We start from the raw sequence: 26654 nt of genomic DNA, 5'->3' as shown, positions 1-26654 counted from the left end.
GTAGCTAACTTTAGATTATAGGATCGTTGCGATGCTTTGCATGATTAGAACCTATAGTCAAACACCACTCCTTGCTACTAGCGTAAGCGGTGGCGATTCCCTAAGTTTTCATTCATTGTATGAAAAAGGAATCCTAGAAGGTAAGTTTCGTCATATCATGAACACGTGATTAAAGATAGATGGCGAAGGTAGCAACTCATATAAGGGTGAAAGTTATGCCAAGCACTAATACTTGACAGTGCATCTGTATTATTTCAATGGTCACGTGATGTTACCATGGGCGTACTCGGAACATAAAACGTCGAAATCAAGTCACACTCCTCGGTGTGTTCACATTGGTGTGCGTTGACGATGACGTGAGACCGGCGACAGCGACAGAACAATTAAAGTATCGACCTCGTAAATGGGGCAAGGGTTTGAGCAGATCATGTTCTCTTATCGTGTGAAGATCGGGTAAAACTTTCATAGGATCTTGGATGGATGCTGACCCCCACACAATCTTACAAGTGGGCTCCTGCATGGTTCAGTTAACAAACCCGAGATGCAACCTTATTTTCGGCGGTACTGTGGAAGCCGGGCGGGGCACAAAGTCTGAAAATCACACTGGAAGATCTATTGAGCTTGGATCTGGCGGTTCTAGATTGCTCGGCAGTTGTATGCATATTTGGTAACATAGTAAACTCACGTTACTAAGTGCACAATCGCGCAGTTTCCCCAACAAGCTACTGCGGGTGTTTTGATTAGTCATAGGCATACATGTGATCTTATGCTTTCGTTCTAATATATTACCTTTGATGACACTACTAAGAACAGATCAGCTCTCAAGCATCTGATCCTTGAAGTTCTCGAGGCTCTAAGAATGAAACAACCGAACGGAGCTCTTTGTGACACTAGCATCCTTCTAGATACATGGCCTGTATTGTTCTAGAATACGCCGCGAAATGACATCAGCGCCTCTCTATGGTCGAAGTCAGAAGCTTTGACTACCAGTTCAATGTACCATGTAGTTCGCGAAGTATCGCGGCGAATTCCCCAGCTCCTTGCTTCGTATTTAAAGACACTTGCCGCACGCCTAATCTCCGTCCCGCTGTGCAAAAAAAAGGATCTTACAAATAGAATCTTTTGGTGCTGGTTCATGAGCCTGTTCCAACACTATTAGAAACTACCGAACGAACACGAGAAGTTTCCAGGACGGCACATGCACCTTCAGAAAATCCTCCGACACAAGGGTTGGGATTGGAGCTTGTAGAGTGTGATCCTCAGCACGGAATGCCATGCAAACTCTCAATGTTCGCCACAACCAATCCTCGGTACATGTTAGCCACAGTTCGGGGCTTGTTTATTTCCAGCCCATTTTTCATCTGCTAGACCTGATCTGGGAACGGTTTAGGCCCCGTCTCGAAAAACAATATGCACGATAGAAGCGACATCGCATTTGGAAAACATACATATGGTAACTGAAAGATGGCGCTAGACATTGTCAGCGCTTCTATACTCAAGTGATCCGTGCTTAGCGCTGATTTACCCTCTACTTCGTACTTCTTAGACGGAACGGAGGTCCGTTTTGTTGTTAGTTGAAGTAGCCTATCCTACTACATGACTACTATGACGTGAGCCTAGATGTAAGGCCAGCCAACACTCCTTTACTATTGAAGCTTTAACCCCAAAGCGGGAATAAAATGGAGACGGAAAACTGAGAACCGAACAAGCCCTCAGACGGCTCTCATCATCATCCACCACAATGTCCAGCTTTACTTTAGTTGTCTTTCTAGCCATCAGCGCACTAACTGTGGCTTACTTCTGCACGAACAACAAGCGCTACGATGCACGGGAGAAGTCGCTCCTTAAGCTACCACTTATCGGCGATATCCACAGCTCGCCGATAGAGAAGCCATTGGAAAACTGGAGTGCATGGTCCGAAAAGAATGGGCCGATTACGATAGCGAAACTCTTCGGCATTGTACCTATTGTTGTTCTCAATTCGTATGAAGCCGTCACGGAGCTTTTCGGTCGCCGCAGCCAACGGTATAGTAACCGACCAGCTTCTGTGAGCATGGAAATGATTACTGGAGCAAAGCCGGGATGCTCTCGATTTACACTAATGCACGACTATGATGACCATCTCAAGCTGCATCATCGGGTTCTCTCACCAAGTCTGGGTGCGCCTGCAGCGCACAAGTACCAGCCGCTCATGGGACTAGAGGCTAAGCAGCTACTTTTTGACATCAGCGCTACTCTCGGAAACTGTGCTGACGGTTCTATAATTACCACAAAGGACTTGTATCCTTTGCTGGAGCGGACTCAGTCCAGCACCATCTTAGGTCTTCATTACGGCCTTCGCATCCCCAAGATCGATGAGCCAATATTGCAAAACGTCATTGAAACCCAAGCAAAAGTCACCCATCTTGCCGCAAACCCCCAGCTCCCAGATCTGGTACCTTTCTTGCGCTATCTACCTACTGTTGTTTCCCCATGGCAGCAGTACGCTGACAAGCTGTTTGCATCCCAAGTCGACCTCTACATGCACCTCTTCCAGCACGGCAGGGATGCACTCGGCTGGAATGCTACAAAACAAGCCATCGCAACAGCCGCAAAGCATGCTCCGGCAAGCTACCCAGTAACAGAGCTTGATCTCGCCTTCACACTCGCAACATCGATTCAAGGCGGAATGGAGACATCGCCGCGTCAACTACTCTGGCTATTCGTCGCAGCCCTACGCAACCGGGACTTTGTGACTCGCGCGCACCACGTGCTCGACGACGTCGTGGGCCGGACTCGTCTCCCCAGATTTTCGGACCGCAGCAGCCTCGCGTACGTTGACGCGGTCGCGCACGAGCTGTTTCGCTGGCGGCCAGTTTCTCCGGGGACGATTCCCCGGCGCGCCGATTGGGCGGATAAATACGGTGGTGTGGAGATCAAGGAAGGGGTTACCATCATGGCGAATGCGTGGGCGATTGGTCGCGATAAGAACGTGTTTGATGGGGCCCTGGGGGATGCGGAGGAATTCTTGCCTGAGCGCTGGTTGCGGAGTGGGAAGGTTCGGAATGACCTCCCACTTCCTGTGTTTGGTCAGGGGAGAAGGATATGCCAGGGAAAGCGTGTCGCGACTGATGGAGCGTTTTTGAATATCGCATATTTACTCTGGGCGTTCGATATAGAGGCTGTTGAGGGTGAGAATGTGGATCCGTTGTCTATGGTGGTCGTTGGGTTCATGGTTGAGCCGAAGCCTTTCAAGTTCCGTCTGAAGCCTCGGGGACAATGGGTGCTCGACCTGGTTAAAGAAGAGTGGGAGGGCAGCGAGAAAAACCTGGAAATGGTCATGGGTGTGGCCAATGATGTTGAGACTGGGAACTAATTAGAATTTTTCCCTGGTGTTTAAATAAACTGTGCAAGGGGGTCACGGATTGATAAACCAGGCCGAGCCGCGCCTTCCAAACTCTCCCCGCTATGTACAAATGAAGAGTGCGGAGGCTGACCGACCAGACCAATCACTTCAGCCATTCCAACCACTTTTGTATTGTACTTGATTCTTGTGACGTAATTATCTTGTTTTTGTCCACGGAAGGTGACTGGGTGATATGCACAGCGATTTACCATGTCACATAGAGAAAGTCACATGTCACAACACCTGCATGCAGTACGATTGGTTATAAAATAAAATCCTTGAATATATACGTGCTGAAGAAAGTCAGATATGTAGCGTTTGACGATATTTACATGTGGTCCCCTGCCAGTAATTTACGTTCATCACTGCCGTACCGGATACTGGTGGAATTTCCTCGCCGGTCAACGATTGACGTAGCCTAGAGACCGAACCAAGTCATGTCCGCATCCTCATCAGGAGTAACCCAGTGTCCAACGTTCTGTGCGCTGACGCCTACAAGCTTAGTGCCATCGCCGTAGATCATGGAGGTGTAGCCATTGCGGGGAGTGTTGGTAACGTTCTTGGTGAAAGACACGCCAAGCAGACCGCTCCATTCCTTGAGCTGCTCGCCCAAGTTGGGATATTTGACAAGGCTGTCTGCGGTTCCGTGGTAGGTCATGAAGCGAGGATATTTGCCGTTGAAGCTCGGGTACATGGCCCTGACTTGCGCATCCCACTCGGCCTGCGTCTTGATGATCTGACCGTTTGCGCAGCGCGGGTCAGCGGTACTAGGGCTGGCTCCTGGGCTACCAGCTACACAACCTGCTGCCACTCCAGAGTAGCAGGTTGCGGCAGAGATGACATCGGGATAGGTGGCCATCATGACGTTGGTCATCATGCATCCAGAGCTGGCGCCAGTGACGAAGACCTTGGTTGGGTCGGCGGAATACGTCTTGATGACATATTGGATCATCTGGTTGAGGCCTTGGTTGTCGCCGCCTGCATCTCGAGAGAGGCCCTTTGCGGTGTTGACTTCCCAGCAGTTGTTGTCTTTCTTGGTTGAAGGGAAGATGGTGATGAAGCCCTTTTGCTCTGAGAGGGTGTTGTACTTTGTCGTTGATGCGTAAGTCTCGCCAGAACCTCCGCAAAAGTGCAGCTACGTTTGTCAGTTTTGAGCTCATCTATCAACGATTGCTGACCACTTACCGCGAGGATGATGGCGGGCTTGGTAGCCAACTTTGCTGGAACGTTGATGTTCATCTGAAGGTTCGTTGGGTTGCTCCCCCAGTTGTTGACACGGGTGAGAGCGCCATTGGCAGTTGCGCAGATGGCAGCGATGGTGCTGATAATGGCAGTGGTGGAGTGCATGTTGGGAAGATGTGCAGTGCTAATGCGATGTGCGAGTGTGAGGTGCGAGTGTGATAACAAGCATTCTGTGCGGATGCCTTGGTCCTTTTATGTGCGCTGGGTTTGCGAGGGGATCTTCATGCGTGCTAGGCATGGTCAGGGTTCTTTCTTTCCCGTACCCACTGTGGTGTGTACACCCCTCTTCGAAACACTCTATGTAGGTTACGCACGGATCGGCAGATACTATATTAATACGGGTTTACCTTTTGAGGTATCCAACCTGCTGTATTGCAGTCGTTCCGAATGTCTTGCTTATCTTCGTATTTCTTCTCGTAAGTATCTCCTCTCGTACCATATCTTACTCTCCAAGACTTGATGTCATGGGCCTAGAGCACAATGGACTTCACCGACTGTACTGGGGGCGGGGTGTGACTTGCGAGTATTTCTGACCTACCTAGTCGTTTTTGAGAAGAAATCTTGGACTAAAGCAGAGCCTCAGTCCGACCAATGGTCTGAAGAACAAGGGAGGTCATGCACCATCCCAGATGTTGAGCTATGTCCTGTTTCAACCGTTTTCCTTGGCCATCCCTGTTAATCAGAACGGGCCAACATTTTCTTCAGCAAAACCCCCACCAAACAGAGTATCCGTTTTGCTCATATTTTGTATTGATAGTTGACTGGTATCTTTAAGGTTTTTTAGACTACACGCCGGTTGCAAAAGTTTAAAATAAGTTTACAAAATAACGTAAGCATCCCTAATAGTACAGAAAGGATGAGATGGAAGAAGCAGCATAAAATTATCCTCCGAACGCAAGGACCGCAAGCGGCACCTCGCGCCGAATTGATTAAAGCTACTACCGTGCATTGTTTCCGAAACACGCCTAATACGGAAAGGGATCGGCTCAACGTGTACGACACTCAGTTTTCGCGCCACACAACCCCTGCATACGTCTTCCATGTGTTTTCTAAAGCGGGGAGTTCAGCCAAATATGGCAGGATGGCTTGAGTGGGTAATCTGGCCTTCATAACCCCAACAGCTGCCTGAATGTCGGCTGTTTCGAAAGGAACACTTGAAGTTCGGCACTTCTTCCCTACCCCACGTTCACCGAATACGTAGTAGTAAGACATACAAGGCCTCTTGAAACGTCACGGGAACTATACACACGGACCTTTTTCAACGAATCCATGGCTGTTGGACTTACTATGTACTTGGTCACCATGAATAGCCTGGTATAGAGATGACGCGCTAATTACCGAATAGATCGGTACTTGCACTGATAAGCCTGGACAATAGGGCTCACGATACAACTGCATATGTAACCAACACGCTGTTTTGTGGGGTAAGGTTTGCGGGGCCGGCCCGAATTTGTTAAGCAAAGAGATGAATGCAACTCAAACAGACTGAGTGGGTGGAAGAATTTCTCTTTCACATCCAGACTCACATTACACAGTATTATCCTGTGAGTCGAAACTCTGAGCATAAACCTCTCGTGTTCAGTGGCGTGAGTTGATGGAACGCGGGAAGCCCGACCGCTGCCGAATACGACCTGGACTGATGTGAGACATGGGATTGAACGTTGAGAAACTTATTTTAGGACGATTTCCACGAGGCCTAGATTCACACCCTCAAGGATATTATAGGACTTGCACGTGACCCAATATTGGGCATAGCGCCTTGGCGGATCCCCTGTGCTAAGCTCAGCTGCCCAGTATTACGATCATATCTACTGTTCTTACTGCTACTTTTTGGTCGCCTGTCTATTTCTGTTGCATTTCTTGGTTCCGGTATTGCGCCGCCGCAAGAAGCCGGTGAGCGCTGTGTCGAATCTTCATCCCGAACCAAACATATAATTGTCAATCTTAAACCTCAGACTACAGGCATATAGCAGACGGTGAGACATAAGCACGCTCGCATATCTCAGATACAAAATTCCATTTACTGATGAAAGTTGTTGCACAAACAAAACTCTTTCTACCACAAAGTCCACCCAAACAGTACAGAGGAAACTACAGCTATAAGCCAACAGATAGCCAATTTTGCATTCAACTTGCTTATCACGCCAACGCAACTATGAACAAGTACTGGAAACAGGCGTATACGCTGACACAACCCGACTCTGTAAGCTGAGGAATGACCAAGCCCTTATTTGGAAAACAAAGACTCCAGATCCACTTCTTCCTTGCGGTGCCTAAATCGTGCCTTATTATTCGGGTCGAACCTCATCGTATCACCAGACGAATGAATAAGCTCCACATTTCCACCTAGTGCAAGCTCATAGTCATATTTAAGCAGAAGGTGACACAATGCAATTTTAACTTCGTTCGCAGCGAAGAAACGGCCGGGACACGCCTGATCTCCGTGACGAAATCCGAGATGTTCCGGACTGGTGGACACTAGATGAGCCTTGCTAGCAGTAGCGGGATCTTGTCGTAGACGGTAGAAACGGTAGATATCGAACTTCTCTGGTTCGGGCCATATCTCTGGGTTCGTCAAGCTCGTACCGTTCACGACGTAGTAGCCGCCCTTCTTAAGAATGGTGTCGTTCGCAAGCGTGATTGTCTCAGTTGCAATCCTTTTCATTTGAACTGAGTCAAGCAACAGTTAGCGATTGCTCTGGCATTATGAGCTTGTAGCGTCGATGGCGGGTACTTACGACAGGTAGTCGGGCATAATTGGAGAGCTTCCTTTAAAGCACTGTCCATGATCCTTAAATTGGCAAGCGCAGCCTTACTGAGACCGTCAGCACTCAAGACCTCGATAGCCTCTTTACGCAATACCGGGATCAAATAAGGCTCATTTGTTAAACGCGTCATAATCTAGTTTAATAATTCCGAAGTAGTGTGGATTGCGAAGACAGAGAGGGGTATCTAGTAGGAAACAAGATCTGTTATCGTTCCATAGCCTTCTTCCTCAAGCCACTCCAACATATCGTCGTAGACAGCGGCGGGCTCGCCTTTCTACTTTACCTCTGCCTTTGCTTATTTCCGCTAGTCGACAATTGGGGCTAGGATATCGCATGCTTCGATAAAGTACTTTTGCGCAAGTCTGGCATCTTTTGCAAACCAAGCAAATATATACTGGATTGGCAGAGGCATGAAGGAGAGCGAAAACCCGGTCGTGACACTGTGCACGGTGTAATTCTTGGTGGCTTGAAGCCAGGCTTCATTACGACATAACTCGTCGCCAAGGAACACCTTACTTGACAGGCGGGTAACCAGCTGAAGGGCGGAATCTGCAATGATAGCATCTATCCATTCTGATGTGTGGTTAGTTGGGAAGCTTCAAACCTCGAATATGGTGCTCACCTGGATCGTTGCCAAATATATAATCGATTGCAAAGGGGGACTCCTTAGATAGTGGTGTTGTCACCGCACCTAGAACATGTAGATTAGCTTTCTGGTACTCAAAGATTGATATGAATCCCTTACTCAAGTACTTGGTAAGCTGCTTTTTGACCACAATTTGCATGACTCTCTTTGGGTTTGAAAAGGCCAGAAAGGGTTTTAGGCCATATAGGTGGCCTGAAAAATCCTAACATTTCGATTTAGCGAAGTAAGATGTCTTGGTATAGGAATCAAATACTAACGTTTGCGAATGCTTTAGTGAATAACAGGCGACGTTCGTTGCGTATCAAGTTGGCATATTCTGGCGGAAAGACGGTGACTTCACCCCCACCGGTGATGAGCCTAAACGGCTGTTTCCCATATCGTTTGATGGCATTCTCGAATACCTTGTGATCGTTCGTCAGGAATTCGAGACGCTTAAATGTAGTAGGCTCGAACCAAGCAGGAGGATTGGCGATTGGATATTTTGGCTTTATGTTGAGGACAAAAAACGAAATCAAAGTAACGATGATCAGAGATATTGTGGTAACTAAGGGAAGAACCTATTTGATTGTAGCTAGAGATGGCTCTGATGAAAGATCGAGTAAACTTCAGGAGCTAGGGCCCGAAATGTTGAGAAACGGTCAGGCGATGGAGTTGGTTGTGCTTGCTGGTGTAGAGCAAAATGAGGACGTCATGTTTTATATATGAAGGGTACCTCATGTCTGTTGACCGGATGCGGGAATAGCACGGCCCATTAGTATTGCATCATTTATCACAATTTGGACCATAAAGAGAGAAATTTTCATGCACAGGAGACCCTACTAGGGCACCCTTGATAATGACCGTTATGAGGTTTAGCCATACTAGCAATCATCACTGTTTCACTGTAAGGAAAAAGGCGAAATGGCACCATTTGAACCTATGCAGAAATACCGACTTATCATTTGCCTACTTCGACTGTCTTCAATCATATCGGATTCAAAATAGAACGGCCTACGTGCTGGCCTGGTAGAATGTGCGTTCGCAAAATCTCGTCTATCCCCATACCTGTGTAAATGCAGTTGCACTGTCACTGTGCTATTATCACTACAATAGAATGGTTGGCATGGTCAATTAGGCCATATCCCTGATTTTACACGTCAATGCTCGGCTTCCTACAATTACCGTTCAGTACTATCTGGTTGCCAGACGTATAGCGCGTTAACAAAATCTCGCACATACCTTACTCTATGTAGCGTAAGTAAACGATGAGGTCCACGAGGGACGGGCTGCATCGTTGCCGGTTTTCATGTTCGGTAGAACGAACAAGGCGGTAGGACCAGGGTACGTAGTATGTAAGAAGGGTCCGGAAGGAGCGACGTTCCGGCCGACTTCTTGTTAGATGTAGTTGCAGTAGGCACAAGTACCCAACATAGAAGCCATGACCCGGTCCACGGTAAGAAAACTACTTCGGCTATTTTGAAGTACCTTTTACATTTACATACATCAAGAGCCGGTTCGGCTGTCCCTTCTTCGTTCCTATTCTGTTTCCAATTTCAGGTTTAGTAGCGCTTCAACGAGGCCAGCTAGAAAACGACGTTCCGTTCCGCGAAAACCAAGAGAACGCGGCCCGTTGAAACTACACTTACCAGATAGGCAATTTCGCACTAATATAGCGCTAACGGTCGCTAGTATTACTTTATGGCTATGATAGAAATATCTACGTTTGTTAGATACAGCGTCGTTTCCCTCTGCGTTTTCCAGACGGAGCCAAGGTTATTCTTAGATTCTGTCCAACAAAGGGAAAACGGAGCTGAACCGGACAGGCTCTAAATCCAAGGGTAACAGCAGGTACAACACTGTGTCAACTGTCTTGGTGATTTCAAAGCGCTCTTTACACTTACTGTGTATATGCGCATAGTGAGAACAAGAGTAACAGGGAAGACGGCATTGTACAAATTGCCTGGGCAATTTTGGAATACATTGGCAATTTTAAATTACCTCTTACTTGTACATGTGTACACTAAGAAAGAGAGCGTTGGCAAGGATGATACTGTACCAATCCATGCAGACATGCAAATGTGTTTGGTATTTTCCATGAAACAAAGGAAACTCCAATAGTAGCTATGCCGATGAATGCTTAGGTAAAGGTGACAATCGGATGGGCCAGATAGGGAGAAAAAGATAAGACTTTTCTCTCAACATCCATCCATAGCAGGGCTCCTTGGACGTGCTATGTGAAACTTGGGGCAAGGGCGATCACGGAGAACCTTAGATCACCACCCTTTTCACTTTCAATCCTCATCAGCCTTCCAATCCCTTTCTCCAGCGCACCAGAACTAAGCACATCTTCGTCATCGCCCAGTAGCCCCCGATCAAGCGGACCCTTGCGATCCCCTTCAAGCTCCCACAAATGCCCATCCTTGGCCTTGACAAACGCGACAAAATGCTGTCCACTATGTTCATCTGAAGTGGGAGTAGGTGAGGCAGTATCGCCAAGCTTTGCTGCATCGGCATGGGCCTTTTCGAAGGCATCCGAATCCTCGAGTACTTTGGCTCGTTCCCAGATGGGTTTTGGCAGCGCATCCGCACGAATCTGGTCAAGAGGGGAAGAAGGCTGGATGTGGTCTGATGCTGGGGTGTTGAGGAGACAGTGGACTAAGCCTATGCTTCCACAAGCGTTGCCGATTGTCTGCTTGAACCAGATGACGGGCTCTGTTTCACCCTTGCCTGCATACTCGGACTTGTCCTTGTCTTCTGCTGTGCGCGCCTCGTGCCATGTTGGGGTGAGTGGTATGATGACGAGCAGTGCTACGACCGGCCTAGGAATGACAGCCAGCATGTCCGGGTCAGTGAGAGAGTAGACATCGTGGAAAGAGAAGACGGATGTGTCGAGACCGAGGTCTTTCGCGAGATGGTTCATGACATGGGGGTTGTTTTCCAGCATGGTCCATAGCTTTTTCGCCATGGTGACGGTTTGTAATGAGTAAGGGTTATTTTGGAAGAGTTGATTTGGAAGACAAGTTGTTTGAAGTAATCTACTAGTAGGTGTGGATGCGTGCTCCTACTGTTTACACTACCTGGGACATGACTAGGCAACCACACACGCCACCACAGCCACTGCGGGATCAGTCGAAGCCGGATCACCAGCCTCGACTACCCCACACCAAGCCTAACCCGGCCCCCGCGGAACTGAGGTAGCCGGACACCACGTGACCATCACGAAAAGTAGCCACTTTTGACACGAATTATCAGTGCAACAACAAGATTAAGAGTGTAAAACGCTGCGTGCAAAGGTTTAATTGCGTGCAAAGTTGTTCATGTAAAAAACTAGTCCTTCAGCTGCGTGAGGTGCCCAGCTGTTTCGGTTCGGCGAGAGGCCGGATACCGGACCGTTACTTTTACCTACAATGCAACGCCATCCCATCAACATGTCTGCGATGCAAGACCAACATCTCATTCAAGAGGCTCTACCTCTGCAATTATTTTCCGACTAGTCCGTCTCATTCACTGGAATTCCCCCCACCACGAAGAAAACCGGCGGTTCCCCAAGAATGAATCCCCAAACACCTTTGCATCTCCACCGGCTCTCCGCAGTCGCAAAGTCCAGTAACCTCAATTGAGCGACAAGGCCCACGATTATGGCATACATATGTCCGAAGGATCTTACTTGCTCCTAGAATGACATATATCTCATCCATTTCTCTACTCGATTGACCCTCCCTTTGCAAATCAACATTGCAGAGGCACTACTACCGTGGACGCACCAGTACAAACTCACCACCCACACGAAACCATGGACGACGAAGCCCGCCAAGCGCTAGCCAGCATGAAGATGCCCCGCCGCCCCATCAACTTTGTCCCGGCGTCATCTGGCGAGATTCTCAAATTAGGCCACATCACGTGCCGCATCATGGAAGACGGCTCACGAACCGACAATCGTATTGGCAGCGCCGAGTTTACTCTGCCACCAAACACTCCCGGGCCGCCTGCCCACTGGCACGAGATGCATGATGAGACGTTTTTGGTAACTCAGGGTGTGGTTAGGGTATGTTTATTGTTCATCGTTATCCTCATTCCTGCCGATCGTCGTTATTACTATTGTCTGCATTCTTATCCTCACTCTTACCCTTATCCCCAAACCGTCTGTCCATATTTATAAAACCCCCCTAGTTCCACGGCCCAGACGGCGAAATAATCGATGCCCACGTTGGCGACTACGTCACGGCCCCGATCCGCGCACCACACACTTTCTCAAATCCAACCAATGAGCCTGCCAAATTCTTCAACACATATACGCCAGCCTTTTACATTGACTATTTCAAGATACTGGCGGAAATAAGCAAGACGGATGAGCGCATGAGCAAGGAGAAGAATATCGAGGTCATGAGTCGGTATGCGACGATACCGGCTGTGGAGATGATGGCAGAGCAAGAGAAGAAATGATCAAAGTGGTGGAGAGTCCAGATAGCGATAAAAACGGTACCAAGATCATGGGTCGTCAATCGAAAAATAAGAATAAACATTTTCAAATTGTTTTTTCTAGTACGGGGAGACATGATTTCCCAACACATCTTCTAGACTAAGGAAGATATGCGCATATACAAAACAATGGCCTTGGAAAATCTCCCTGACAGAAGAATGCTTAATTTGAAAAAAAGAAGTAAGTTGGTATCACAAACAAATGTACAAGAAATAAAAGTCAGGAACCACTTCCGAAAACAATTGGTACCTGATGTTTCCCGATCTCATCGCTAGAACCCTTAAGCTCGTAGCTGGAAAAGCAAAGAACAACATTGTCTGGTCCAGGGCGTGAGAATCGGTGGATCAATATGGGCCTAAGCAACCATGGCTTGGTTGGCGTAATCTGTGGTCTTGCCGTCTGATGCGGGGAGCCTTGCGTTTGCATGCGCAAGGCTTGATTGCGCGGCCTCCTTGAGTTGGGCTTCAACATTTCTCTCGTGCTCGCGCGTAGGCGGAGTGTTGCGAGAGGCAGAGGACTGCGCGTCATGCGGTGCGTCGTGTGGCTGCGTGGGCTGCGTAGCCTGTTCAGAGTGCTGGTGGTGAGATGGTTGATGTTGTGGAGTGTGTTGGCCATTGCTGTGTGAGACGTGTGATGGCGTAAGACCATGGTGCGACGGACTCAACATAACTGACGGGCTTGCTGTACTTGCGCGATCACCGGCCTCGTGATCACTTGTTTCACTCTGACCATTGCTAGCGGTTCCAGTGGGATAGGTATAGCCGCCACGCAACTCGCCCTCGCGAACTTCTCTCCATGAGCATTTTGCATGTTTCTTTGTACAGCCCATGCACGCTGTCAGATTTTTCAAGCAGTCCATATGTAATCTTCGACAACGGTCACAGGGTGGGACAATGCGCTCACCCTTGGCAAGACTCTCCATTCTGTGCACCATTTCAACCTTGAAAGGACCTCCGTCATCTTTTTCCGGTTGTTGGCTGGCGCGTTGGCTGGAGGCCGGGAGGAGGCTAGAAGGCGTGTTTGGTATTGGGACGGGTGAGTTCATCATGTTGTGTAGCTCAGATTCATTGAGAGGATGTGAAGGCCTTGCAATTGACTGTTGCGCGCCAGAAGGAGGGGTTTCGGCCGGCTTTTGCAGGGCCCTAGATGGGATTGACGAGGGTGGAGAGGGGTGGGATCCTGAATGACTGCCTATCGATGGTCTCCTCACTTCAACATTGCTGCTGGGAGGCTGCGATGACACACGCCGGTCATTCACAGTATGGAATTTGGATAGCAGTTCGTGGCGTGTAGATGACGAAGAACCATGGCCACGACTGTGACTATGCCCATGGCCGTTGGATTCGTGGTGCTGACGCGCATTGACGGCTACAAAGCCGCTGCTGCTGGGCGACGGGTGCGAAGGTTGGTTGTGACCCGGGCCTGCGACGCTCGAGTTGCTACCGTTCATAAGGGCGACGTTTGAAGGACTCGTAGGGCGGGGGATTTGAGGCGTTGGAGTCGCAGTAGCTCTGCGGTCCAGAATTGCCTGTTTGCGGCCTTTGAGGCGGTGGTTGAGCTGCCTTGTGCGAGCAGCAACTGGGAGCATTGGTTAGAACAGTCAAAAACGATTGCGAATTGTGTATTTGCTCAAGGTCGAGGACGCCTGGAGTGACAAAGGAAAGGGGTCGACTCACCTTGATCGGCCAAAGAGCATATTTGGCTGAGGTTCTTTTCCAGAATCTCCATGGTACCTAGCTCCTTCTCCTCGTCTTCGATGATGGGCTGTGGGGGGATCATCTTTTGGGGAATGCCAGATGAAATCAAGACGAAGTCTTCTTCTGAGATCTGGACCCGACATTGCTTGGTGTAGAACTGGCAGACCCTCACGCCCTCGCTCATCTGGTCGAGCTGAAACTGCTCGGGCTTGTTGCGCGCAAACTCAACCACGTCGAGCCAGGACACGGTGGTGCCATCCTTGCCATGGCTCTTGAGGACTCTGGGGGGACCGTCGAAGAGGCGCTCGAAGCGCTTGATGAGAATGGGACCCAGAGGGCGAGCGCCTAGGTTGCAGGCCATGCTCTCGTGGCGGTCGAGGACGCCCTGGTAGTCGCTGAGCAGCGAGAGGATGTTTGGCAGCGTGTCATCGTTGGTGATGAGGGGCAGGTCGTTCTCATTGTGCCTGGCAAGGTAGTTGATCTGCAAATGGTTGTGCTTGGCGGTTTTGGGCAGTGGCGCAGGCGCCAGGTGCATCTCGTGCGAGGGACTGCGTTTGCGCTTGAGGTCGCTGGGCATGTGCGAGGCATGGTGCTGGGGCGGGTGGGCAGACATAGGACGGTCGTCGTTGTTGGCCATGGCTGCTAAGCCTTTGGGGGGAGGGAAGATGGGCTAGGGATGCTGACGAGGTTTGCTGCTCTGGTGGGCGGAATGAGCAAAGGGCAGCTTTCAAAGGCGGCGGAGCGGCGGACGCTAGCGAGCAGCCAACTCAGCTGGGCACGGCGCGAGAGGGCTAGGCGAGTTGCACGGGAGAGCGGAGGCCGCAGGCTACCGAAGCAGAGACATGTCACGCAGAGGGGCACAGCGCGAGGGGAGAGGAGTGCCGGAGGGTGGAGGGTGGAGGAGGAAACAGCAGTGGAGAGCGTGGGCGAGGGAGGGAGATGAACGGCTCGTCGGTGGCTGAAGGCGCCCGAGTGGCTGCACGGGAAGAAGCAGAGAGAGGGGTGGGCAGCCAGAGGGCGGTGGGCATGGGCGGTGGGCGGCGCACCGGAAATAAGGACGAGCTTTTTTAACAGAGCGGAGTTCCTTGCCAATCAGAGCAGGCGAGTAGGGCACTCTGGCATGGCCTGGCCCCAGCGTGGCCCTGTGATAAGAGGCGCATCGTTGGCGATTCAGGCGGTGCCGACTGCCCGGCGGCCTCGCACAGCTCCAACGGCCATGAGACGGCCTGAAACTGAGCCATTAACGCTGCTGAAGACTCGAGCGCCGGCAAAAGAGTGCGTGGCCATACTATATTGTCCTATGAGAGGGCGTGCCAGCAGCCAGAAGGCCTGGTCCGGCGGCATTGGTCTGTCCCGAGACGCGACGAAAATACCGCAGGGCCCACGCGTCGCCTGCGACTGCGACTGCGACATGGCACCGGCGGCGGAGTCGTCTGCACTGTGGATGCGAGGGGCGGAGATTACCTCCGCCTGCCCCGGTCTGGTATCACGTGACATGGCGGGACAGCCACACTCAGCCACGCCCCCTGCCACACGTAACCCCCCAGCAACCCAGCACCCCTCTGCACAGACCACCTTCTTTTGCTGCCAGCTCCCGCCCGCACGTCACTACAAGCCCTTCCATATCGCCTAGACTCGTCACTCTCTCCCAACCCCAATACAATGTCTGAGCGAGGCGCTTTTCGCGGCCGAGGCGGTGGCAGAGGAGGCGACCGCGGTGGAAGGGGCGGCGGTCGTGGAGGAGGTGGAGGCGGCGGAGGAGGAGCTCACGCTGGCGGCCAGACGGAGCGCCCCAAGAAGGAAAACATTCTCGACTTGAGCAAGTACATGGACAAGCAAATTACTGTCAAATTCAGCGGAGGCCGAGAAGGTAAGAAGGGCAATTTGGTCCTTTTGCAAGCACCAGTGGGGGCTAACTTCCCCGCAGTCATTGGCACATTAAAAGGCTACGACCAGCTTATGAACCTTGTCCTCGACGAGGTCAAAGAGGCTCTTACAGGTATGCGAGAGATTAACATACACACCCTGGCATCGCTAACCACCGCAGACGAGGATGGCAATATCCGATACCGCAAACTCGGCCTCATCGTCGCACGCGGTACCCTGCTCGTCGTCATCTCCCCCGTGGACGGAAGCGAAGAAATCGCCAACCCTTTCTTGCAGGAAGAAGAGTGATTGCCGACCATTACCAGCGGCAAGGACAGCAGGCTCACGTGTGCGCTGTGAGCAGCAAACAGAGAGCAGCCAGTGGCGTCGATCAAGCCAACGGCGTCGACCAGGGGCGTTGAAAATAGGGCTGGAAACCCAACACGATACCCACGAGGGACATGCGCGACGAATGCAAGGACAAGATGCGGCTTCTAAGCTGTGCATCGATGACAAGTTAGACGGTGACATGCCCACGACGGGCATGCTTGCCCGTTGCATCCCTACCATTGAACGTTGTGAATCAAAAATATAAAATCACCGATACTCCACTTACTAGTGATGAGGTCTTTCAAAACCACTAAATTCGTCATGGACTGTGCGCAGCACTACCAATTGACCATGCATTCGCCTGTGTACATGTTATGTTTCTTGCATGATTACATCCCTAGTTGCTCTTTCTTACGCTGGCCCCTTTCGCTTGCATACACGCCTACCCCTCCCCTGTCGTATTCAAGGCTAATCGGGAACATGTGGCTGAACCAGTCGTGCCATGACTCTGCTGGTTCGCCGTGTAGTATGTACATTAAAAGCAATGGTTCGCGCAGGCGGAAATAGCAATGTGGCTGTGCTGTCTAGTTACGACGTAGCTGGCACCGACCCCATCTGCGGCGCTTCCTCCCCGTTTCACATGGCCTTTGGGCACGTATGCACCAGGCACCAGGCACCAACATATTGACACAAACATAAGCTCAGCTCACACCTGCCGTCGCTCGTTTCATCTCGTCCCCCTTTGCACATGCCCAAATTCTTGTTCCTCGCGATCTCAGCCAACAAAATATTGCCTGCTGCCCTGTGACGCTTCGTCTACCCACTTTCGATCCCTTTGGCCACTTGCTTACTACCAGATGCCAGCCTGGTATTCACCATGACAGCATTAGCAACTTTGGCATCACCATGGCCAGCATGGACAGCCGTAGCATCTACCATGTCTGCTGCAAGCCTCAGAATGGAAACATGGTTCATCACACTGACGGCGATACTCTTGCCCCTGGTCGTCTTCGTAATCACCATCCACCACCGCCAGACGCAACAACGAGAACAAAAGCCGTTTCCCTTTCTAGAGTTACCCCAAGAGTTACGGGACATGGTCTACGAACACTTTCTCGATGACCCCGTATACCCCGCGCCACCACGCCCATCATTTCACGCACCTTCCGTAGTATCGTGGATGAACCCGAGCCGCTGGACCTTATCAACACCATCACGCCCCCGCCAACGCAACAACAAATGCATCTTCCTCACCAACAAGCAGATCCACGCAGAATACATGGACATGCTATGTAAACGCCGCACCTTCCACTTTTCCGTCTCCCCAGAAACCTACAAATCTCTCCCTGCCACTCCTCTGCCCCCTCCTCCCCCCACCACTACCGTCTCAACACCAGAACCCACAGACGTCTGGAACATCTCCCCCGCCACCCTCTCCAAAATCCGCCACTGCTCCCTCAGCCTCATCACCACGTCCGCTATGCTCGGCGTCACAGACCCACGCTCCATGACCTCATCGTCTTGGTCTCTCGGCCGCCGCATGCGCCAACAGCTCAAACACATGTCATCCATCCAGACCTTCACGCTCGACGCAAAAGCCCTCGGAGACCCCCTCTGGAATCCCCTGTGGATCTGGTACCACGCCTCGCAGTCGCTCAAGCTGCTCGGCACAGACATGTCGGATACGGTGCCCCGGGGCCCTCAGCTGAGTCGTATCACCTTTTCGCTGGATACGTGGTCGCCCGGTGAGAATTATCTCGAGAGGCAGCCCGAAGGCTGGACGTGGTATTGTGCAAGGGGACATGCGGTTGCCACTGATTTCGGGCACGACATGACGGTCAGGGAGTTTTGTGCAAAACTGTACAAGGAGTGTAGCGTTTGTTGGTCGGTTGCGGAGGAGGAGGATTTCTTGTAGTACAGCTTCCTTCTTTCTACGTATCTTACTATTACCTATTTCGAGTAACAACACAGCGACGATTTTCCTTTTCTTTTTCTATTTCTCATCTTTTTTACGTGCTATCCAGAACGAAGGACGATAGGTACTCTGTAGCATACTCCGCGTGTTTGTAATATACCCTGTTTGAATCGTATCCGTCTCCTGCCTCTCTATACTAAAGCCAAAGTGCTGCACCAGCGCAATCACTTCGTCGTTGGTAAGTTCGAATGACCCCGGGTCCCCTATTCCCGCATCGCCTTCTATCCTACTCGCTTCGCCTTCGTCCCCTTCGCCATGATCTCTGCGAGGTGGCGGCGGGTGCCATAGCAAAGGACCGAGATTCACCCATATCCCGCCTGGCTTCAGGCAGTTCGCCACAGCCTCAATATATCGGATGAGATTCGGGGCAGTATCGATAAAGAAGACAGTCGTAACTACATCGAATACACCTGCATAGTCCGATCGACCATATACGACACAAAAGTCGCCCATGGACATGCTCATGCGGTCCGAAGCCGGCACTCGCGACGCCTGTTCCTTCCCGAGTACCGTTGCCGGATGCACATCCGGTATCTCGACCGTGCGCAGCTGATCCGCCCGCGAGACATGGTTGGAGCTGCCAAGTGCCCAGGGCGCAATGGAAAACTGATGTGCATGTTTTGTCTCGTTGAGCACGAGCGCGCTGGCCATGAGCATGTGGTACGAGATTTCGTTGCCCTCGACGCTGAATCCCACGCGGCAAATGTCGAAGACGAGACGCCCGAGGCCCACGCCTGGGACTAGGACTCTGAAGTCACCGCGATCAGGTTCAGAAACTGGATCCTCAGCGGTTTTGGCGCGCAAAGTAAATTCCTCCTGCAGAGCCGATAGAACAGGGTCAAAACAAGCTTTCCTTTCCTCCTGGCCCGACTCACTCCATTCGCGGTAGAATTGGTTGACACAACTCCGTGCCTTTTCCAGGTCGTTTTGGCCCGCTTTGTTGCCCCGGCCATCTGCTATGAGCGCGTCTAGCACGATATCGAAGACCTTGAACTCGTCGCGCGCATACTTCTCGGGAACAATGGAAGCAACCCATTCGCTATCCAGAGTGGGTGCCAGGAATGACTTGAATCCCGCGGCAAATATGGCTTCAGCTAGGTTGGCGTTCTGGTCGATTAGATCGTCTACAGCGGAGAAGGTAGCAAGGAGGGAGAAGGGGGGCTGTGAGAGGAGGGTCCAGTGGGCTGAGGGGAGTGAATAGAAGGCTTGGCGCCGTGTGTGAGTAGCATGGTAGTGCGCGTGGCGGCGGTAGGAGCTGGATTACATGTGTTAGTCGAACTGTGCAAGTCGAGCCAAAAACGATATGTACCGGAATGAGTCTAGAACCGAGATGATGAGTTTCTGTTCTTCGGGATCAGATGTGGGATCGTAAGTATCGTGCAAATCCTCCTCTTCCATTTTTTTTCGTTATAGTTTATAACTTTGATTATTGGTAGATATTTGACGTATGACGTATCAGGATATTTCTTTCCGGAATGAATGGTAGCCACACCCTGTTGTAGTCTATATACGTTTCAAGTGCTGTATAGATAAGTGACTTTTGCAGAGAGCTTCTATCTCTATCTTTTTGTTACCCCACGTGCAGCCGTATTCTCCACACTCGCAAATTGTAGGCCTTGACACGTTGAAGCGATGAGATCCGGGATATTGAAATTTATTATGATCTCATTATCAGCGGAGGAAATTTGTCACACGGAGGATATCTGAGAAGTCGCCGGTTCGCTCGGGGGAATCTCTTGTTGGAGGGTGTGTGACGCCACCAGGTACGGACTAGTAACAGTGCTACTACCCCACCTGCCACTTTCCCACCCACATACAAAGCCATAGCACGTCTCTGCAACCTCACTTTCTACGGCGCGCCATGGCTACCTCAAACTCCCAGATTGGCGCGTCGCATGCGCCCATACAAGTGTCTTTTCCTTTGCCCAAGGCACCTGCCACAAATATCCACCTGCAACTCACAAACAATGGTCCCAATCTCGTCGTCTTCCTCACCACTTCGACAGCTGAATCGGCGTCTTCTGCTCCCATGGGCTCCCTTGTATACGCCATGCCCAATGTGCGTCTTCAATACCTTGTCATACACGTACTAATGTGCTTGCTACGCGCAAATGCTAAATCGTCATACACAGAAAGTCACACCTGCCGAGACACTGAGCACGCCCCTCTTCACCCACGGTTCGACGCTAGACTTCACAACACGGTTATCCAAGGTTCTTGCGCGTAAGATAGGGAAGCCTGTATACGTAGGGAATTCATCAAGTTTTGCGAGTGCAGGCATGGGCGGGACAGTCGAAGAAGAGATGGAGGGGTTTAAGAGGGTGGTGGAAGTTGTCATGAGGCTGCTGAAGGAGAAGAAATAGAGCATCGAAAACTGGAAACGCAAGAATATTGTAAAACATCTATCAGGGTGGTCTGTGAGTGGGTGGCAATCGTAATCTCACCAATGGATGCCGCTAACAGCGCTCAAGGTCAAATAACATGCACGGTCAAGGCTGAAGACGCGAGGCGTAAAGCGTTATTGTCATTGACGGTGCTAAAACACTCATATTTACCGACTCGGCTCAATGCCTTCCCTCCTCATCGATCCTCCCATAGGCATCAAGCCCTCGTATTGCATAGTCATGAGCGGCTTACAACTGTCCGAGCCTCTCCTCGGCGCTCTGCTTAGCTTCGTCGGAAACGTTAGGGTTCTTCAGAGTAGCCTTGAGGCCGCCAGCGACATTGTTGGGGTTCTTGTCCTGGTCGCTGGTGGACTTAGAGGTGATTTCACCGCCGTTCTCGAGATCCTGGAGGACTTCCTTGGAATGCTGCTTGGCTTCCTCCGAGGTGTCTGGCACGAGTCAGTGAGAGTATGAGAGAGAAGTGAAGGGAAACCAACTGGGGTTGTTGATGTTGGCCTTGTGGCCTCCAATGACGTTTCCGGGGTTGGCAGACATGCTGATGGTTGTTGGTGGTGAAGTTTGAAAGGTGGTGTTGGTTGGATGTTTGTTGTGAAGATGGATGAGTTGCTAAGTTGATGGTGAGAGCAAAGACGAAGAATTCAGGTCTTCTTATACCCTTCCAGAAGACTGATGTTCACCATGCCTTTGTTCTCGCAACGTCGTCATCGTCACCATCGCGCGATCTGCTACATGGCCTGGATACTCCTACGTCAACGATCGGATTGCTGCACATCAAACAATGAGATCTCAGATGCACATCTTCACCGTACGGCCCGAGGAGTCTAGAGTCAGGTACACAGTGCGATGGGACTAGCCCCTTGCATTTCATGAAGACATCATGACCCCCAGATGATCGTCCCGACAACCCAGGGACACAAGCCCCATCAACGTACTGCAGCCAATGTCGTGCGACTGAGCGACTAGCACGCACATGGCGCATATAGGGAAGTTTCAGATACCCATCCACTGATGCATAGGCAAGCCGGAATCCCATCTTGTCCCTGACCCAGTCGCCCAGCCGTCTCCCCCCTTAGCGGGACCCGCTTTGCGGCGTACGATCTAAGATCTCAGATCTCAGATCTCGCATGCAACTGTAGATGGCCGTACTGGGGGTGGCGGGAAAAGACAAAGCTACCTCTTTGCTACCTCAAAGAAAGGGTGTATCGCAAACTTTGGCAAGCCTCAGTCGTTGCAATCACAATCAAAGAGCAATGGCAAAGGTGATGTCATTGGCGTGTGTGTAATATGCACGTGATTTGGCGTTTACGCGCAACGCGATGACGGTGCTAGCTATGCACGTTGTACGCATGCAAGTACACGCGGATGTATGGACATAGAGTACTTGCCACACAATTGTGGTTTCAACACTCTTCTTCACCGCTACAAATGCCACCATCTCCGATCACAGTATCCTTACCGGCTTGTCAATGGACTACCAGAGGCCACACAGAAGACACATTGCTTTTTGATTCCCGCCGTCATCATAGTCGTCATGCTACCCGCTTGGGCCATGCTGACGCCTTACACACCGACTTCATGTAGGACCTGCACAAGTAGAGTATGCCACTGACGTCTAGGCACACGTGATAATGAAGGTATGATTATTTCACCATTTGCTACTCTTGGGGATCGATGACGAGCTTCCCCTTGACTTTGCCGTCAAACACATCTTGGCTCGAGTGCTGCAACGCTGACAGTCCACCTTGGACCTTGGTAAATCTTACTGGCTCTACGAGACCTCCTGAAAGCACTCTGGGTAAGTATTCTTGGTACCACCAGTCACGCCATTCCGAGTACTCATCTTTCTGCGCCGCTTGCGAGAAAGCCGTGTATATGAGGTTGACATTCGCAGGCAGCTCAACGGCACCAGGTAGAACACTGGCGAAACTGCCTCCTGTAGGCTCAAGAAGCGATGCCAGTGCGCTTTGGGAGGCTGCATCGCCGCTTGTAGTGAAGAGGTACTTGTACGGTCCCAGACTGCGTAGCTTGGCGACTGCATCAGTGTCTTTGTAGTTGACCACCTCGCTGGCTCCTAGCTTCATCTGGCGCTCAACATCCCGCGGCGATGCTGTGACGACTACTGTATACCCGGCCTTGAACTAGTCAGTCTGACGTTCAAGTCGTGGAATCGACAGCTTACTTGTTTCGCAAATTGGACTGCATACGAACCAACCGCACCTCCAGCACCCCAGATCAGCACCTTTTCTTCTTTTGCTCCACTACCGGGCTTTCCCATTCCAAGGAAGACGTGCAAGGCAGCGACCGCTGTTTGCAACGGAAAATCGACCAACACGGCTTGTTCGAAAGCGACATGGCCAATCTGCTTACATATCAGCCAAGTGACCGATGTTGCGAACTTTAGCCTTGAACAGCACACATACCTTTGCTACGGTTTTGGCATCGCATGCGACCAGCTGCTGCCAGGTACCCGTCCTTTGGTTGTTGCTGGCATCAACATATGCTTTGGTGTCAAAGACTACCCTATCACCCACGGCCAGTCCTTGTACGTGTTCGCCTACCGCTTCGATGATGCCCGCGCCGCTGGTACCAAGAATCGCGGGGTATGCGAGGTGTGCAGCTGGGCCGTAACCTGCAATCAGCATCTTGGCATCGAGAGGCTGAAGCGCGACGGCATGGTTTCGGATTAGGACTTCGCCTAGACCGGCATGTAGGGTGTCTGCATCTGTTATTTCTAGAGGCTTGCCGGGGCTGCTGAGGAGGGCGGCACGATGGGTATTGGCCATGTTTGTAAATAATCTTTATTTAATCTGATAATATAGTTGTATATCTATTCGAGCATCTAAGCTGCTCAGAGTCAAGTAGTAGTAGTAGTAATAGTAGTAGTTTACCTCTAGTCCAGGTCTCCTACGCCATCTTTATGTATGTACTGCTGGCGCTCGACCTTCCCATTTCTCCAGCGTGCGACAAGCGCTTTTTCCAGTGCTGCTAATGTAAGTATTTGCAATGTCTTTGCAATGCACTTGCAACGACTGACTATCGCGCTCCTGTTGTGGCTTTTGCTAAGGCACGAGTGATGAGATAATCGGTTGGGCGTCTTTAGTAAGCCAAAGCGTGTAAGGAATGGGAATGACGCGCTGCACTTGATTGCTTGACAACGTTGTGTCAGCATGCTTTTGGCCGGCAAAGTGCATTAATTACCCCTTTTTCTGGCGGTCCCAAGCTAATTAAGGGCTGTTGTGGTGGATGCCCGGACCCGATGGACCCATCTGCGTCTCGGCAAGGTACCCACCACCCTAGATTCCTTGGGCGGTATCGTTCCTCATCTGAATCAAGCCATTACCATGGAGAAATCATGGGTTTCTCACAATGGGCATCGTGCTATGCGCTGTTCTCACTGGCCAAGGCCCACCGCGCCTAGTGGAAATCCCAAGCATACGTAGCTTGTGTACGCTTCTCGCCCAACCCGCGAGGTGACTGTTGACCGCCAGATGCATAGTCGCAGCTCTTGGAGGCTTATTGCAACCCGGTGTGCGGAATGCGAAGCATGACTTCCTTGACATCAGATTGCGCCGCCAGGCTCCGGTTTGGGCAAACTTCTAGAAGAACAGGTGGTTGGCGGGAGGGTTATCCCTGGTCTCTCGCTCCTCACTAATCCGCAAGCGAGTGCAACACGACTGCTGACAAAACACCCGCCTGCATCATCATCACCAGGTGTCGGGGTACATCTCACAAGTTGTGCACATGGGCTTGCAAGCGGCAGAGATGACTTCATGGCAGACAGATCGGGAGGAAAAGTCCCGCATGACGGCGTGCAGCTGGCTGGACGGCGGAATTTTGACGCGAGCTGAGTAACCCCCCCTGGCCCGGCAACTACCTAGTACACCTCGTGTTAAGACAGCTAATATTAGCGACCCTTTAACCACCTAACTGTCTTATTCGCCCGTGCGTTTGACTCGAGCCTTGGGCCGGTACGAAATCATAATGGAACGGCTCTCGGCGGACCAATCGACTGTCAATTGCGCCCAAAAATTACTCTGGCTTATCCAGATACCTGGATCGGCCATACCGACCACGGGTAGCGTTCACCACACGGCACGCGCGCCACACCTGCCATGACAGAGTTGCACAATAACCTTTTAGTCGTCTTTGCTCTGCGCGCCTAGTCTTGAACGAGCGACCCGCTGTCTCTGGCTATTTGGCATGCTTATCACAGGGACGACAAAGCAGACTTCCGTCAAGAACCGCCGAATGCGAGAAGACACCAGAATGGAACTTCGCCATGTATATGTATCGGTTTCGTATTGGGCTGTGAAGCGATGATCAAACACTCCAGCCGTCCAACCGGTTGTCCATATCTGTATCCCATATCCCACATCCGTCACCATCCAGCCACAGCCAGACTTGGACCGGCATACTCTGCTACTTGGCCTGCAACTCTGACGGCATACACCAAGTCTCGTGCGTGCGGCTCGAAATAAGCATCTGACACACCAGCAGCCCTACAGCATCCCGCTGCACTTTGCCGACCGTGCATTCCGAATACTTGGAGAAGAGAGTGGTCCCGACGCCACACTTCTAAAAAAGGCATCCGCACACGCTCCTACCCCATCCACCGGCTCCGCTACCAGTGTCACTCTTTCCAGCACTACGGGTCCCGGCTCACGACCCAAGACCAAAATTGGCTGTTACATAGTCCAATAGTATTCAACCTTGCTGCTCAGACAAACGGACGCTTGGGCCTCACAAGACGTGCGGTGGACGACTTGCTCGAGTGATGTGATATTCGGCCGGCTTAGGACATCTTCTCTATTCAGGATTCACTCTCTCTGTTACCGATTCTTAGTGATCTTGAAACCGGACTTCAATGCGATCGAGATTGGGGGCTCGTGTCGTCGTCGACGAGGATATAAGGACTGGATTACTTTCAACTCAAGATATCATCATCACCCAACACAACAACTACATTCAACCATCACCACACTCTTACGCTTACGACCTCCCGAAAAACTGCAAGCAGTCTGTCAAAACATTACGCACTCTTCGAACCACCTCCTCGACTAGGACAACCATCAACCACTTGCGACTTTCCATTATATGAGTGATAGCCCCTCCGAGACTCCAAGCGCATCAAACTCCACAAAGCCTACCGATACCAACGACACATCTCGAACCAGCCCTCTCGCAGGCTCTTCTACCCGTCAAGACTTTACGGAAACTCCTCAATCTACCGCTGAACAAACCGTCTCCACGCCAGTGATTGTTATCACTAATCCACATACACCTTCACCCGAGTCTACTCCTCGACCAAACCGCTCCATACTTGTGCGTCACCAATCAACAGGTACTTTAACTTCTTCGCAATCTCCCGGTCAACAAGGCTCCTCCAGACCTTCTGACCGTCTACAACGATCGCATTCTCAACCCATCGAAGCAACTAGCAACAACACTACAAATACAATGTCTTCTTCCGCCTCTTCTCCATCTGGCACCTCTACTGCTGGCAGCAACTCTGGATCTGGCCAAGGCTACCAACTCCCTTATGCTCCCTTCCCGTACCCAATGCCTGCCCAACCCCGAGGAGGCCAGCAGCAAGGAGGCCAGGGAAAATAAAGCGCTTCACATGAATTTCCTTTCGTAGTTGCATTACTCGGGTTGCATTTGAGATTTTTTTTTCCCCATTCTCATGATCCGGCAGACATGAGCGGTTCACGGCGCAATTCCTCTTTCCACTCCATCAACAGCATATGTCCGTTCAATTTCTGGGAATTTCTTTCCACTTCGTTCTTTGTACGCATTCAGCCCATTGTATCTCCCATCACTTGGAACCAGCATTTCTCCACTTCTTCTCGAATCTTTTCTTGCATCTTTTCCAACCGTCAAT

The 26654-nt window shown here is 51.0% G+C and overlaps 14 protein-coding genes across 14 annotated transcripts; 6 read left to right on the top strand and 8 right to left on the bottom strand.

The window, feature by feature from the left end:
• Positions 1 to 1741: 1741 nt before the first annotated feature.
• On the top strand, positions 1742 to 3355 carry COCVIDRAFT_30741 (hypothetical protein; the record flags this gene model as incomplete). The annotated part of the gene is made up of 1 exon (XM_014696325.1): positions 1742 to 3355. The coding sequence occupies one exon, from the start codon at positions 1742 to 1744 to the stop codon at positions 3353 to 3355; it is 1614 nt and encodes a 537-aa protein (XP_014551811.1).
• Positions 3356 to 3803: 448 nt separating this feature from the next.
• COCVIDRAFT_30740 (carbohydrate esterase family 1 protein) lies at positions 3804 to 4732 on the bottom strand (the record flags this gene model as incomplete). Its single annotated transcript, XM_014696324.1, has 2 exons — positions 3804 to 4520; positions 4571 to 4732. 2 exons carry the CDS (start codon positions 4730 to 4732, stop codon positions 3804 to 3806), a joined length of 879 nt encoding a protein of 292 aa, XP_014551810.1.
• A 2122-nt stretch (positions 4733 to 6854) lies between these two features.
• On the bottom strand, positions 6855 to 9083 carry COCVIDRAFT_41960 (hypothetical protein; the record flags this gene model as incomplete). The annotated part of the gene is made up of 6 exons (XM_014696323.1): positions 6855 to 7297; positions 7366 to 7528; positions 7709 to 7968; positions 8141 to 8243; positions 8299 to 8598; positions 9036 to 9083. The coding sequence occupies 6 exons, from the start codon at positions 9081 to 9083 to the stop codon at positions 6855 to 6857; spliced, it is 1317 nt and encodes a 438-aa protein (XP_014551809.1).
• A 1167-nt stretch (positions 9084 to 10250) lies between these two features.
• Positions 10251 to 10985, bottom strand: COCVIDRAFT_20022 (hypothetical protein; the record flags this gene model as incomplete). Its single annotated transcript, XM_014696295.1, has 1 exon — positions 10251 to 10985. The coding sequence occupies one exon, from the start codon at positions 10983 to 10985 to the stop codon at positions 10251 to 10253; it is 735 nt and encodes a 244-aa protein (XP_014551781.1).
• Positions 10986 to 11813: 828 nt separating this feature from the next.
• On the top strand, positions 11814 to 12463 carry COCVIDRAFT_41958 (hypothetical protein; the record flags this gene model as incomplete). The annotated part of the gene is made up of 2 exons (XM_014696322.1): positions 11814 to 12065; positions 12191 to 12463. 2 exons carry the CDS (start codon positions 11814 to 11816, stop codon positions 12461 to 12463), a joined length of 525 nt encoding a protein of 174 aa, XP_014551808.1.
• A 392-nt stretch (positions 12464 to 12855) lies between these two features.
• On the bottom strand, positions 12856 to 14834 carry COCVIDRAFT_111985 (hypothetical protein; the record flags this gene model as incomplete). The annotated part of the gene is made up of 3 exons (XM_014696321.1): positions 12856 to 13596; positions 13711 to 14078; positions 14177 to 14834. The coding sequence occupies 3 exons, from the start codon at positions 14832 to 14834 to the stop codon at positions 12856 to 12858; spliced, it is 1767 nt and encodes a 588-aa protein (XP_014551807.1).
• A 1025-nt stretch (positions 14835 to 15859) lies between these two features.
• Positions 15860 to 16372, top strand: COCVIDRAFT_30735 (hypothetical protein; the record flags this gene model as incomplete). The annotated part of the gene is made up of 3 exons (XM_014696320.1): positions 15860 to 16067; positions 16125 to 16196; positions 16245 to 16372. The coding sequence occupies 3 exons, from the start codon at positions 15860 to 15862 to the stop codon at positions 16370 to 16372; spliced, it is 408 nt and encodes a 135-aa protein (XP_014551806.1).
• Positions 16373 to 17351: 979 nt separating this feature from the next.
• COCVIDRAFT_41955 (hypothetical protein) lies at positions 17352 to 18308 on the top strand (the record flags this gene model as incomplete). Its single annotated transcript, XM_014696319.1, has 1 exon — positions 17352 to 18308. The coding sequence occupies one exon, from the start codon at positions 17352 to 17354 to the stop codon at positions 18306 to 18308; it is 957 nt and encodes a 318-aa protein (XP_014551805.1).
• Positions 18309 to 18386: 78 nt separating this feature from the next.
• Positions 18387 to 19766, bottom strand: COCVIDRAFT_41954 (hypothetical protein; the record flags this gene model as incomplete). The annotated part of the gene is made up of 2 exons (XM_014696318.1): positions 18387 to 19623; positions 19678 to 19766. 2 exons carry the CDS (start codon positions 19764 to 19766, stop codon positions 18387 to 18389), a joined length of 1326 nt encoding a protein of 441 aa, XP_014551804.1.
• A 259-nt stretch (positions 19767 to 20025) lies between these two features.
• On the bottom strand, positions 20026 to 20214 carry COCVIDRAFT_111970 (hypothetical protein; the record flags this gene model as incomplete). Its single annotated transcript, XM_014696317.1, has 1 exon — positions 20026 to 20214. A coding segment is annotated over one exon (189 nt), but the record flags the coding sequence as incomplete, so codon positions are not given.
• A 15-nt stretch (positions 20215 to 20229) lies between these two features.
• Positions 20230 to 20731, top strand: COCVIDRAFT_111987 (hypothetical protein; the record flags this gene model as incomplete). The annotated part of the gene is made up of 2 exons (XM_014696316.1): positions 20230 to 20427; positions 20501 to 20731. 2 exons carry the CDS (start codon positions 20230 to 20232, stop codon positions 20729 to 20731), a joined length of 429 nt encoding a protein of 142 aa, XP_014551802.1.
• A 270-nt stretch (positions 20732 to 21001) lies between these two features.
• COCVIDRAFT_30731 (hypothetical protein) lies at positions 21002 to 21307 on the bottom strand (the record flags this gene model as incomplete). The annotated part of the gene is made up of 2 exons (XM_014696315.1): positions 21002 to 21201; positions 21250 to 21307. The coding sequence occupies 2 exons, from the start codon at positions 21305 to 21307 to the stop codon at positions 21002 to 21004; spliced, it is 258 nt and encodes an 85-aa protein (XP_014551801.1).
• A 1121-nt stretch (positions 21308 to 22428) lies between these two features.
• Positions 22429 to 23556, bottom strand: COCVIDRAFT_41951 (hypothetical protein; the record flags this gene model as incomplete). The annotated part of the gene is made up of 3 exons (XM_014696314.1): positions 22429 to 22905; positions 22953 to 23132; positions 23194 to 23556. The coding sequence occupies 3 exons, from the start codon at positions 23554 to 23556 to the stop codon at positions 22429 to 22431; spliced, it is 1020 nt and encodes a 339-aa protein (XP_014551800.1).
• Positions 23557 to 25867: 2311 nt separating this feature from the next.
• COCVIDRAFT_20014 (hypothetical protein) lies at positions 25868 to 26383 on the top strand (the record flags this gene model as incomplete). Its single annotated transcript, XM_014696294.1, has 1 exon — positions 25868 to 26383. One exon carries the CDS (start codon positions 25868 to 25870, stop codon positions 26381 to 26383), a length of 516 nt encoding a protein of 171 aa, XP_014551780.1.
• Between the last annotated feature and the right edge of the window lie 271 nt (positions 26384 to 26654).

The sequence above is a fragment of the Bipolaris victoriae genome (genome assembly GCF_000527765.1).
Source record: "Bipolaris victoriae FI3 unplaced genomic scaffold scaffold_127, whole genome shotgun sequence".
Lineage (NCBI taxonomy): Eukaryota > Fungi > Ascomycota > Dothideomycetes > Pleosporales > Pleosporaceae > Bipolaris > Bipolaris victoriae.
Note: the sequence above shows the minus strand (reverse complement) of the source record. Positions and strands in the feature narration are given on the sequence as shown.